The sequence below is a fragment of the Hyperolius riggenbachi genome, chromosome 3, assembly GCF_040937935.1.
Source record: "Hyperolius riggenbachi isolate aHypRig1 chromosome 3, aHypRig1.pri, whole genome shotgun sequence".
In the NCBI taxonomy this organism is placed as follows: Eukaryota; Metazoa; Chordata; class Amphibia; order Anura; family Hyperoliidae; genus Hyperolius; species Hyperolius riggenbachi.
Genome location: NC_090648.1, coordinates 227,921,796 through 227,935,226, shown reverse-complemented (window position 1 = coordinate 227,935,226; position 13,431 = coordinate 227,921,796). Strand labels below are relative to the sequence as shown.

Genomic DNA, 13,431 nt, shown 5'->3' with positions numbered 1-13,431 from the left:
GGCAGGGCTCTCACCCTTTTGTGTCTTGAATTTTGTTATTCATTTCACAGCTTGCACTCGGTTATACATTTTATTCATCATGTTACGTCTGTCATTGTAACTACCAGTTCTGTATTTTGTTCCAGTGTCCGTATCTGATTTATATCATTGTCAGTATCATTATGTACCCCTTGTTTGTTTTCCTACTTTGTACTGCGCCACTGAATACAAATCAATAATAATAATAATAATAATAATAATAATACATGTGCACAGGCATACTCACTCTACTCTCATGTCGGATCTCTGTCCTGTGGACAGCTTTAACCTTATCCCAAGTTTCTTTCCAGCGCTCCGGTACAGGCCGCAAATCCATCTCCAAATTCTGTAACTCCTGCAATAAACAAAACACATGATCAGACACTTTCCTCCTCTTTTTGTAAAGCAACAAGTCTTTTTACTACTAAATCCCCACCGGAAGGAGGCAACATCTTTAGAGAGGCAGTTCTAATGATGATTTTTCTTCAGGACTCAGAGCTGATTCTGCACCCTTTTGGAAACATGACAACACCAAACAGCAATATACAGAGAGGTGGGATTTACCGTGTTATATACATTTCAGCATTTAGAAGTGGCTTATAAGAAAGTCAGTGCTAGGAAATGTATATGTAGTTTAGGTCACACCGATTTCTTGGTAAGTAACCCTGGGGCCTATGGAATAAAGGGAAATCAGGAGCCTAATGTTGCAGTATAGTTAGGTCATATATAAAAAAAATGTGGGTATTGAGTACTCACAAACGATTGGTTGCAGATCCTGCAAACCACCTTCTGTGCCTACAGGGAAATAACCGTTCCTGCTCAGTTCTCCAGATCTTTCCAGACCTGAGTCGTTGCTCTCCTCCAATCTTTTCTAATTGTAGTTAAGCTACAAATAGTTTGGGGGTGTAAGCCAGGTAAACACAACTGTGTTTAGGAGGCACACAGTATGAAAGATGATGTACTAAACAAATCATTAAAAAAAAAAAAAAAGTTATCTAACCTCTTCAGATGGATAACACCAATATACTGGAAAACAATTTTTATTCAAGAATAAAGATTCTTTATATCATTATCTTTGATACTGGGCACCTCCTAAACCCCCTAGTACTAGGAAATGGTGGAGAAAAGTGGAATTATGCAGTGAATGCTAGAACGCTATATCCTTTCAATTTTAGATTTTGCACTTTGATAAGCTGACCTCTAACAAGCAAGTGATGGCATCTGGTTGAACACGTTGTGGTGCATGGTAAGAAGGCCAAATGATCTTGCGCTTGGTTTGTGGGGCAGAGCTGTCCGTTTTCTCGGGTTCTTCATGCCGTATTCCCTGAACAAGCTCCCAGTCATAAGAGGGTCCTTCACTCAGAGCCTCATGGGTGTAATAATCCCACACACGAAGACCCCACAGTGAGCTGTGGGGACGCAAGACCTACAAAACAAAATGATTTCTTGTATGACTTTGCCCATGAGACCACATCACTCCACTAAGTGTCCAAAGCATATTTTGCACACTCAGAACATATCCTTGGTTTAATTTCTCTCCTATGGAATACAAATCTATTTCTGGCCTTACTTCTCCATCCTCAGGACTGAACATATAGTTGTAGAACACTGGGGTCTTCTTGTTCAGCCGCTCCATGTAATCCCACACAGATCTGCAGAGCTGAGGACCTCTTCGGTCACCTTTCTCCTCATACAGAATTCCTACAAGGTAAACATAAGAACAAAGGCAGAACATCATCAACTGAAAAGAATGACTTCTCTGCTCAAACATCTTTAATATCATGTTTGCTGTTCTCACCTTTCTCTATTCTCTCACAGTCAGAGTCCGACAAGAAGGTGCGGAACCGGTTTGACACATAGTGATATGCCAAGAACTTCAAATAATACTGACTGAATTCAAACTCAGAGGGGAACTGCAGATGGATCTGTATGATTTATAGGAGGAAAGTGAAATTACCATCCCCAAAAATCTTAATGACTAGACACAACACTTATGTTCTGAATATGTATTATTACAATAAGTTACCTGATGAACGCAGTCCAGGAACTGCAGAAATACAGGTGTGAAACCGTTACTCTGACTGGCCGCAGTATGTGCACCACGATGGCTGAACCTGTGACCAAATGAAAGCCATTCTTTCTCCACCAAAAGCCGGAAACCCTCAATAGTTCGGTAGTATGGATCAGACAAAAGCTGGACCAGGGACACCACCTAAAAATGAATGGCTTCTACATTATTCTGTTCATACCGTGTAAGGAAAATTATACAAAAGTGCAGGAGCTAGTTTCTAAGATTAAATGATCCTTGAATCCAATTTCCTGGTAAGCCCAAGCCTGTGACCTCCTAGCACTTACTGTGTTGTCCCAAATATTGCTGTATACTTAAATTGATCACTGAAGTGCCCCACCCCCCGTTTTTACGGCATCAAACACTACACTGCCAACATGCATAGCATGAGGTGATAAGTGTGGCTGTAAGGTACGATCAGAGATTCCTCAGGAACCGTGCTGTCGGTGTAGCTACCCATGGAACCACACAGCTTATTATAATTATTGTTATTTAGAGGGGAAGCCATATAAACACCTCTGGAACCAGGTTATTGGGAGAAAAGCTGTGGCAATCAATGTTTTTATCAGCACTTGTCTGGTGGGATCTGAGGGAATATACAAACGTAAGGTCATCAGGTAATTAACTTCCATTACTAACTTTTTGCCTGTATATTGTACAGTGCTTTGTGGCGTACACAGAGCTATCCCCTTATATGTATCGATCTTAACACTGACTTTACACCAGAGTATCTCCAGAAACTTAGAATACTGCAATTTCCTGTGCAAAATTGGTATGGGGAACATTACTGATTAGGGATGATCAAAGAGATGCAAATATTTCCGAGTTTATGCACATTTTTATGCAAATATATGCATTTTGAAAAGGGACCAATCAATTTAAACCCAGGTTTAAATTGATTGGTCCATTTTGAAGCTGCATATATTTGCATAAAAATGTGCATAAACTCGGAAGTATTTGCATTTCATTGATCATCCGTTTAACGGACATGACAGCTATTTTAGTGTTGTAGGAAGCACAACCAGGTTTGGGTCACAAGGAACCAGTGGTGGTCATCACTAAATACAATGCATAGCTGATTGTTGATGTTAGTGTCCCTCTGCATCTAGAAATTTGAATATCACTGACCTAAGCAATGCCCATACCTGTGTTGTGAGATCCCAACCATCTTCAAGGCCAACTAGAACAGAAGATCCACTGTCTAGCAACTCCACAACCAGCACAGAGACCTGAAGAAGTTTGTGTATCTAAAAAAAAAAACGACACATACAAAAGAAACATACAATAAAAGATAGCAGGAAAAAGTAAAAAAAAAATAAAATAAAGATTCCAAATTTTGGCAGGTTCATATTATTTCACCAATTCCTCTTCACTAGATGAATTACCTTCGAGAAGGCCTTCTATTATAGCCAATGTAAATACTTATACATCAAACAATTCTCCTCTCCGCCTGCTACAGATCTTACTAGCTTTGAGAGCTTGTACTAAGGGGTTTACTAGAAGAAAGAGTACCATTTACCTTATGTGGATGTGAATTCCGAATTTAAAGCTGGCCACTAACGATACAAACATTTTAATTCAATCTTACCATTTCTATGTAATATAAGGTAACTGCCTAAATTATCCATACTATATTTTTACTCAGTTTACCCTTCTACTACATAGATTTGGTAAAATTGGATGAAAAAGATTGTATCGTTAGTGGCGACCTTAAGCTTGCTTTACACGAGAGCCTAGGAGAGGGATCGGGGTGGGCAAGGCGCTATGAAGCAATGGTGTTGCCTGTTTAGCTGTCTCCACTGTATTTAAATCTAACATTCTCAAAGATACCCCTGTCAAACTACTGCTTCAGTGGTATCTCACTCCTGCTAGATTACATATGTTTTACCCCACTGCCTCTACTGATTGTTTCAGACAGTGTGGTGGCAGCGGCACCCTTGCTCATATATTTTGGGATTGCCCAGTTGCAGTTACATTTTGTGACGAGTGCCATGCCGTTTGACGACATTTTCCACATTGCAGTCTATATTAGTGCCCCCCCCCCCCCCCCCCCAGGCTCTCCTGTATTTTAGTAATGACTCAATCCCTACTGCGATTAAATGGAAGGCCCCTGACCTACACATTCAGCTGGTTACAGATAAACTTGACTTCTATGCCAGTATTGAAAATCTAGACAAACACAAGGCTATCTGGGAGCAATGGATTGCCTATAGAGTGTAGACCTGCTGTTGTGTCTTAACTCTTGGTTTGGACCCTGACACACATGTTAATTGCAAAGTATCTTTGCATTTTGTGTTCTTCTTTACGTTTGAAGGTCTGGCTGCTGTCTGACCCCTTTTTTGTTTCTTGACCCTTTTTCATGTTCTAGGTGCATTATGTACGATTCCTGTTCCCTATACTGTATTTTACTGAGCTGTATTGTTTTAATACAATGTATATCCTTTAATCATTATTTCAATAAACATTTTCCATTAATGAAGTCACAGGGGACACAAGGGTGCCAATGAACAGATGTAGCCAAGAAAACAATTCTGTAATAACCATAAACATAGAATCAACAGTCCATTCAATGCGTAAACAGACCTGTAAGAGCCACTCTGAATCTTCCAGTGTGCGCAGATAGGACAAGTTGGGGTCTGTGGAGAGCGCATTAGGGACACAAGCCTTCATTAGCTTTTTGAAACTGGCTTTCACTTGCCTGACATCAAACAGCTCTATAGGGACAAGCTCCCATTGCTGATATGGGTCCTGCTTTACTCCCTAGGTGAGGGCATGGAAACACAGATCAACATTAGGACTATCAGGCATTTTGTAATAGCTGCAGTTTATGTACACTTTATTTAATGGAAAGCAATAACAAAAAATTAACAACGTGCATACAATATACACAGACATTATGACCAAGCAAGAAACCGTAACTGGTCATTTCTGAGACTTTAGACTCACTTTAAGCTGTGACTTGTCTCCAATGATGTACAGTGCAGCTCTGCGGGGCGTCAGTGCACTCTCTGAAGGGCCACCATTCTGATGGGGGGTCAGAAGATCTCTTGCAGCCAATCGTGTACCAACATCTGGGTTCATTCCATAGGAACTAAGTCTCCCAGTGCCACGTATGCTTCCCCACTTACCTATAAAGATATTACAGGTTGATGAGAAAGATGAAACTCAAACAATGCTCAAGATCAAAAACTAGGAAAACCATTCATATTAGTAAACAGTTTTGTGAACACCACAAATTCAATCTTAAGAACTATTAGGAAAGGAATGGGGGGTGCCAACTAAAAATTGATTAATTCTTGTTATTGTTCAGAAACCGTGGATATGAATTGAGCTATGTTGGGGCACATAAAGCTGTCAAGCAAGGGTGAGTAGGGAATCAATGCTCAGTTTCTACCCAGGTTTTAACAGCAAGACACATGCACTGACCTTGATCGGCATAACTTCGTCTCACTGCAGGGTGCTTAACACCCCGTACTGAATAACCTGGTTTAAGGAGAAAGTGGCATCTGGGTCAAGGGAGAATGTAACAGCTGTGAGGGGAGAACAACTAAAACATAGGCCAATATATAACTGGCACACAACAACAATAAGCTCCAATCCCAAAGGACATACAGGGAATGTCTTGGTGAATTTAGTTTCTGTATAGGAAGAAGCCTTGTGATTAGTAAAGCATGGAGCACTTGATGACGCGGAAGTCATTTGGAGTACTAAAGCAAATTACATGACTGGTGAGCATGGCTGGAAGGGGGTATCAGTAGAAACTAATGCAATGCATGTAGCCAGCATGGGGGTAAAGGCTAAATGAGAAGCAGCTGTGCATGTGAAATAAATGCAAATGTCAGCTGATATATGTATAGGGAGATCATACTGAAATATGGGAATCATGTGAAAGAAATAGTGACAATGAGGTCTCCAGATGGTACTGGATGCTCACCAACAGCATTCACTCAGTGCAACATACTTGCTACACTATTAATAAACCTCTGTTATTGTCATGGATAACACTGACTGTGTACAGACTTCCCACATCCCTTATGTGCATCCATGACTGTACATTCAGACAAGCCAGAACCGTACCTCCTCGAATGTCCTCCTTCCCTCCTATCATCTGCTTCATCAGTGAACCCAGTTTGGGTTGACGTTTGTCAGGAGAATCTGCAGTAGAAAACCCAGCTTATATTCCTTGCGTTAGCTGGAGCATATTGTTCAGTGTATTCAGGCACCATATATGAGACTAAGGTCTCTTTTCAACCAGGTCAGTTCTATAAAGAAAACCTGAACTGATCTTAAAAAGGAGCTCCGCAACCTCACCACACTATAATGCACTACGTACCATGCAAACTCACCATTCCTTCGGGTGATGAGATTTATTATTAGATCAGTTCAGATACACTTTATAGAAGTTGCTGAAAATGATACGCACTCTTCATAAGGTCATTCTACGATAAGGTCCTGGATACGGCAACATGTATGGAGGATTTCCAGCTGGATTCATTAGTGCCACACTAACAAGGGTTCCCCAAAGCTAGGCAACGTTAATTTAAAAGAAGTGTTTACTTATTCATCTCTATGCTTTATTTTTATACTAAAAATAATTGGTTCACTGGTTCCCATTAATATAAAATAACCAAAGTTAAAGGGGCGCTATGGCAAATTACTGTTTAAATTAATGCAGCATAAAATTAAGCCAGCATCCAAAAGAAGCTGCAATAAAAAAGCTTTAGTTTAAAAAAAATAAACAGAGCTGCTTGCTCAATCACTTTAGCTTTCAGTATCCCCTCATTTGCATCCTAAGCGTCGGACTAAACAGACCAGTACATTACTTATGGGGAACATATGACTGTTTATTTTTTTTCAGATCTAACTTCCTGTCATCTGGTTGTTTTGGTTTCTCCGCACTCACGAGCCTAGCCGCCCGCTACAAACAGTTGTAAAGCTGCGTTTCCTCACAGCGTAGACTGAAGCTATGAAGGACCCCTGCACTCTGACAGGCAATAAATCAGCCACCAGACACAGAGGGGGGACTGATAGACAGCCGAGATAAGGTGGCTGATTTATTGCCTGTCAGAGTGCAGGGGTCCTGCATAGCTTCAGTCTACGCTGTGAGGAAATGCAGCTTTACAACTGTTTGTAGCGGGCGGCTAGGCTCGTGAGTGCGGAGAAACCAAAACAACCAGATGACAGGAAGTTAGATCTGAAAAAAAATAAACAGTCATACCAGATGTTCCCCATAAGTAATGTACTGGTCTGTTTAGTCCGACGCTTAGGATGCAAATGAGGGGATACTGAAAGCTAAAGTGACAGAGCAAGCAGCTCTGTTTATTTTTTTTAAACTAAAGCTTTTTTATTGCAGCTTCTTTTGGATGCTGGCTTAATTTTAGGCTGCATTAATTTAAACAGTAATTCGCCATAGCGCCCCTTTAAACTAATTTGGGATGCAGATTTTAGAACCGCCATCAACATGCAATGTAGTTCTATACATAGCAGCCTTTATTTGGTTACAACTATAACCAGTTCAGAAGCAAGTCTGGTAATTGACCGAATGTGTTTGTCAAATATCAAATTCACAGTACTGCAGAAACCAGAAAAGTCAACAACTGGAGTATGCAGCTTGCCAATACTGTTATATGAGTATTTTCTAATATGTTACTTTAAGGGTACAATGCTAACCTATTTTGACATAAGGCAACCTGTAGTACGCAATACGATCCCCCCCCCCCCCCGATATACAGCAAATGCATTAATTGAGCAGTTACAGTACGTATGATACTGTAATCTGTGGTTAAATGTAATAAATGCATTAAAATGTTAGCACATCTATGCAGAAAGCAATCAGGGGTACAAGCAGCAAAACCCCCTCAATCAATTTTCAAAAAAAAAACGTATTGAGAGTTTAAAAATTTTAGCGGATAGGATCAACCTAGATTAGGACAGATTGTATTCAAACAGCGGCATATTCCTTTAATAAGGCTGATATCCTACCCCTACCCATGCCCTAGGCATAAACTTGTTAAGTCAGGCCAAGCTTGGTCCTATGCTCTGAGAGCAATCAGACTGGCCCTGCAAACTTTAGGGGATCCTTAGGCAGCAATTCAAATTTTTACATTCAATAATGTTCCAAAACCAATAAAACAAGCCTACCGCTGTAAATTCACTCAAGCACATATCCAAGCATACACAATCTCCAATGGGAAAAGGATGAGCACACAATGTAGTGTTACGTAAAGAAGAGATGAAAATATTAGAGTGTACACGTGCCACAAAGGCAAACTGTTAGGGGACAGACTCCTAGGGAGACACCCAAAAAGGTGCACATGCTCTGGAGATTCTTGCTGTGTGCGCCTCCACCTGGCAGACATCAACACTGGCAAAACAAACAACACCATTAGTAGCTAATACATATAACAAATCCAGAATCAACATGCAGGAACAGAGATTCCTGATAAAAGGTCTGGAACTGAAAGCTCAGTTGGCCAAGGTCCTCCCCTGGTCCTACAGTGCCATAGCTTGCAATTGTTATCAATGTCATTTTGTAATTCCCAACACTAAATATCTACTGCACAGTACTGCATTATATGCTTGCTCATTATAAACAACAATAAATCACTCACCATTACAAGATCAGCGGACCAGACAAAACATGTTTTTATAACTAACACTGAACACCAAACACCATATAACACTGAACAGCTTATGGTCACAACACTATAATCAGCACACCTTGTGAGAACATCACATGCTTTCCATGCAACACACTGAGCTGCAAGCAAACATACATACAGAGTTTAGTAAGTGATATTTGTGACTGCAAAGCAGTCCAACGAATGCAAATAAAACATCCACAATGACAGCTAGTCAGCATAAACAGCCGCAATGTAACCATTAATCCTCTCTTAGTTGCTTTGGGTAAATGTTACTCTGGTAAGACCTCTCACCATAGAGATGTGCCGAAGGGAAAGCACTAAGGGTGTTGCGTCCACTCATTTCTGCATAGCGGGGCATTGAGTTCACAATGGCATGGAGGTACTTCTCCTGCTCCAATGAGGTGGAATCTGTCTGTGATGGGCCTGTGGGTATAGAAAAGGTGTTTTGGAGAATTTTAGTATTGAAGAAAAATACTAAATATAAAAACATTTCTGTGGATCTACTCAGATTGTTTCTCTACGGATAATTAAAAGGCTTGAGGAAGGAAAACAAGCTAACATTGTTGTCTAGAAGAATTTACATATATATGTTCATGGAAGATTCAATAAAGAAAAGATGGGCTGCAAATTGCATGATTTTTTGAATCTCTTGGGGCTGAGACACACCAGAAAAGCTCCCCAAACGCTAGAGGTTTCAAAAGCTCTTCCCAATGTAATGCTATGGGGTTTTTTTTTTTTACAAAACCTCATCGCTCCAGTGTGCTTAGACACATAGGATAACATTAGCAGGAGGTTTCAAAACTCAAAACGCTCAGAAAAACTCCTCTGGTGTGCACCAGCCTTTATAGAATATCCATGATTGATATTGTAATGGGCCTGTGAACACATACAATATGAGGGAAGGCTAGTATTCTATCTCTTCGCAACATGACACTGAACTTTCTAGTTACCACTCATGAAAAAAGGAGATATATATATATATATATCACAAGAACAGTACTCACCAGTGGCAGTGGTATTGGTAGACTTAAACAGTCCGACTACACCTTTGCCGTGAAGCCCCCCTGAGCGTAAAAGAACAGCTTTGGTTCGAGAACTGCGCCAACATACCACAGGAAACCTATTCTGTTTGTAACAGCGGGAGATCTTCTGAAGGGTGTTGTCCTGTATGCTCTGTGGAACGATCAGCAGTCCTGGGTAACTTTACAAAAAAAGAAGGTTAGCATACAGAACAAATAACCAATGCACTCCTGATGCATATGCAAATTCTGACAAAATCCTCCTCAAATAAGTCAATAAATATACACAAATAAACAAGCTGAAGCTCTGATCAAACTGATACGCCAGTTAATACTCACATTTATTCCAACTTCTGTTATAGCAAGTATATCCAAAAACACAGACCATGGTAGTAAGCAAAAAAACTAGGCCTCACCTGTTACAAACTGCATACATGCGGTTTACAGTAGAGATCCGGAATGGTTCATTTTTGGCACGTGTCAAGCTGTTACTCAGTGTACCAAGCCCCATTCTCTGGTAGTCACGGCAGCAGGCTCTCTCTGCCATATTCCCTCCTGTCTGCTTGTCCGGGGCCTTCAGTGTGGAAATGGTCAATGCACTTCGTTCTACTTCTTCAGACACTGCAATAGGAATATGGCAATTTCACCCATGTGTAAGGGAAACCCAGAACTAGAAACTAAGCTTCTATTCAGATACATTTTGTGCATTCATCTTTAATTAGTATATGTATAGTCGAAATAGCCTGTATGTACAATTCTACAATATTTAGCTCTAGAGACTCAGAAAGCTGAACAAGCTATCTCAGATATTTAGTGAAAGAACTGAAGTGATGAGATAAAAATAAGTACATTTATTACCAATCTTACAAAGAACTTTAAAAAAAATGTGTATTTCATGGCTAGGGGCTAATAAACCAATGTTTTCTCTATGCAAATGAAGCAGCTAAAATGTAACTGCTGGTCTACTGAAAAGTAATGTAGCATTAGCTCTCTTGAAAAGTAAACAGAAGCCAAAACACTTGTATCTAACTGAACAAAAATACAGGCTAAACACAGGTTAAAAACTTAATCACTTCTCTTTTGTTAGAGCTGAATGAATCACATTTATGGCACATTGATATGGCTAATGTTTGCACTTCAAACTTAAAATATAACCCCCATAAATTGAAAATAAGACTTAGGGAACATAAGCCTTTCGGAAAGATCCATTTACCATTTATACCCCATATAAAATTATCTCTGGATATTATTTTCAGTCCAAGTTTCCTTTAAGCAATTTACAGACTTGTAACAACTGAACATAAAGCCCCGCAATATATAGAGTTATTTAATCGTTACTGCCATCGGCTTTCCGCATTTAGACCTGAATACCTACCAGAAATGTCATCACCTTGTGTCTCTAAAGAGTTCTGGCTGCCACGAAGGTCATAGGCAGGAGGACTATACTTCCTGCGTGTCACATACTGCCGTCCAATTGTCTTTTTGGCATTCTTCACAAGGTTCTTAGACAGGGTCCTTGGAAAAGTAAACAGTAAAATACACAGGGGGAAATAATTATACACAGCAAAGAAAACACAAGTATGGAGTTAAGGTGGCCATACATTAACAGATAGCAGCGCAATGTGCCCAAAAGATAGATCAGAGAGGGGTCTTTCCCTGCCACACATTGCAAATAGATTTTTTTAATAGAATTCAGCTAGAAGTCTATGGAACTGCCATAGATAGTGTTGCTCCCCCTTAGCCCCCACAGCCAGCTGAACCCTGAACCCCCCCCCCCCAGGGCTGGTCCCAATTAACAGTGCTTCCCCAGGGCCTCTGCAGAGTACTTGCAGCAGCAGAGTGCACTCACCTGTCCTGTGCGCTCCCTCGTGTCCATCCGTCTCCATGCCCACAGAGGCCCTTTCTCCTTGACTAAGCAGCATGTGTGTACTCAAGTAACCTGCTGCCGGGTCAGGTACGGATGTTTAGGGATGGAGAAAGAAAGACACAGGAGGGAGCACGCTGGCCTAACAGATAATAGGGCATCCGCTGCCGCAAGTACTCTGCAGAATCCTCAGGGGACCAATATTAAGGGAGACCTGGGGGACCCATCAGCTGGCTCTTGGGCCCTGGCAAAATGCCCCGTGTTATCCCTTTAGGAAGCCTATTAAACTACCAACCCTGCCGAAGCACCCTTGTGAGCAAGACCTTCTGTCGGTCTGAAAATAGATCTAAATTACATGGCAGCCATTGTAGGGCACCAATCTCCTTGATCAGTGATACATTTTCTTCTACAGAAAATCAATTAGTGTATGGGCACCTTAAGACAGATAATTAAAACCACTTAATAATTTGCAGAATAAAAATCATCCACCACACCATGCATCAAAAGGTAAGCCAGAGAATGCAGGATCTTCATCACAAAGAGCAAGCCGTTGTCATGTCAAAGTCAAATAGAAAATCACAGAGTAGCAAAGCTGATATGCATCTAAACTAAGAAGATGTAACATTACAACAAAGCAACTTAAAGTGGACCCAAATTAAAAATACAACATTTCAGAAATAAAATGTATTTTCTAAATTATAATAATAAATAGCATCCTGTTTTCAGCTGCATGATGACAAATATAAAATATTTTACATTTACTGAAGGGACCCCTCCCTTCCTTTCATATTGCCGGGACAGAATCCGGCAAACTGGTGGAGTAGGTGGTGTCCGGCAAAGGAGGAATTGCTAATGGCTGCCACCTGTATAACCCTAGTTATGAAAAGAGTGAAAAGCATGCACTGAAATGCTCATAGGCTTGAAGGAGTATGCATTTATCTTTGTATGTGTCAGAGTGGTGCAACTAAATATTTTGAATTAAAAAAATGTTTGGTTTGGGTCCGCTTAAAGAAAGCAGAAGAGCACCCAAACAAATACAGTCACAACACATTGAAATTTTGTTTTACCACCTGAATTATTTATGTATTTAAAAAATCTTATATGAACACATCCATGCTGCAATGCATATTTTATGATTATGGATGGTCCTGAGTATTTGAATTTGGAAGCGGTTATATCACTCCTTACTAGAGTTGCTAAAGATGCAGTAAAAAGTCACCAGTGAAGCCTGTTTCTACATTACTTTCAAACTCTCCAAACTGAAACCAGGCTCACTAGAAACAACATCTTTTAAGGGCCTTTGTCCACTACCCCGCGATTTGCGATTTGATTCTGATCACAAATCGCAAGGTATATTAAACTAATGGACACTGCAGCAGCATTTTCTATTAGTGCGATTCGATTGCGAAGCAATTTTGGTCAAATCGAAATCATTGACCTTCAGCGTTTTGTATGCGATTGAGCTGCACTATAATGAGTATAGTAGCTCAATCGCATGGTGGAAATTGAAACGCTATTGCGATCGCATTTCATAGTGGAAAAGAGCCCTACAATCTGGCTTCAACACACTCCACAGTTGCGAAACAGCCCTCAATCAGATCAGCAACGATCTGCTTATGGCAAGAGACGATACAGACCATTCAATTCTGATTAGGTTTTCTCAGTGGCTTTTGATGCAGCGGATCATGAAAATTTGCTTAACAGGCTACACAGGTACAATGGTATTGATGAGTTAGTTCTCTAGATGTTCAGTTCCTTCTTGGATAGCATAACACAAAGTATCCTTGGGGCCTTTCCTGTCCAATCTTGTGCCACTGA

The 13,431-nt window shown here is 40.5% G+C and overlaps 1 protein-coding gene across 9 annotated transcripts in view; it reads right to left on the bottom strand.

Annotated features, from left to right (window-relative positions):
* Nucleotides 1-13,431, bottom strand: part of SBF1 (SET binding factor 1) — a 196,203-nt gene that overhangs the window by 16,199 nt on the left and 166,573 nt on the right. For 4 of the 9 annotated variants that reach the window (XM_068275900.1, XM_068275901.1, XM_068275903.1 and 1 more), the window contains 14 exons: nt 11,125-11,264; nt 10,166-10,370; nt 9,735-9,931; nt 9,022-9,153; nt 6,164-6,241; nt 5,513-5,569; nt 5,033-5,214; nt 4,670-4,846; nt 3,232-3,333; nt 2,045-2,230; nt 1,817-1,943; nt 1,589-1,719; nt 1,217-1,444; nt 266-373 (listed from right to left, as the gene is read on the bottom strand). In XM_068275900.1, coding sequence (XP_068132001.1) covers nt 266-373; nt 1,217-1,444; nt 1,589-1,719; nt 1,817-1,943; nt 2,045-2,230; nt 3,232-3,333; nt 4,670-4,846; nt 5,033-5,214; nt 5,513-5,569; nt 6,164-6,241; nt 9,022-9,153; nt 9,735-9,931; nt 10,166-10,370; nt 11,125-11,264 — 2,050 coding nt within the window. The remainder of the gene's footprint in view (nt 1-265; nt 374-1,216; nt 1,445-1,588; nt 1,720-1,816; nt 1,944-2,044; nt 2,231-3,231; nt 3,334-4,669; nt 4,847-5,032; nt 5,215-5,512; nt 5,570-6,163; nt 6,242-9,021; nt 9,154-9,734; nt 9,932-10,165; nt 10,371-11,124; nt 11,265-13,431) is intronic. The other 5 variants (XM_068275905.1, XM_068275907.1, XM_068275908.1 and 2 more) reach the window with 2 other exon arrangements.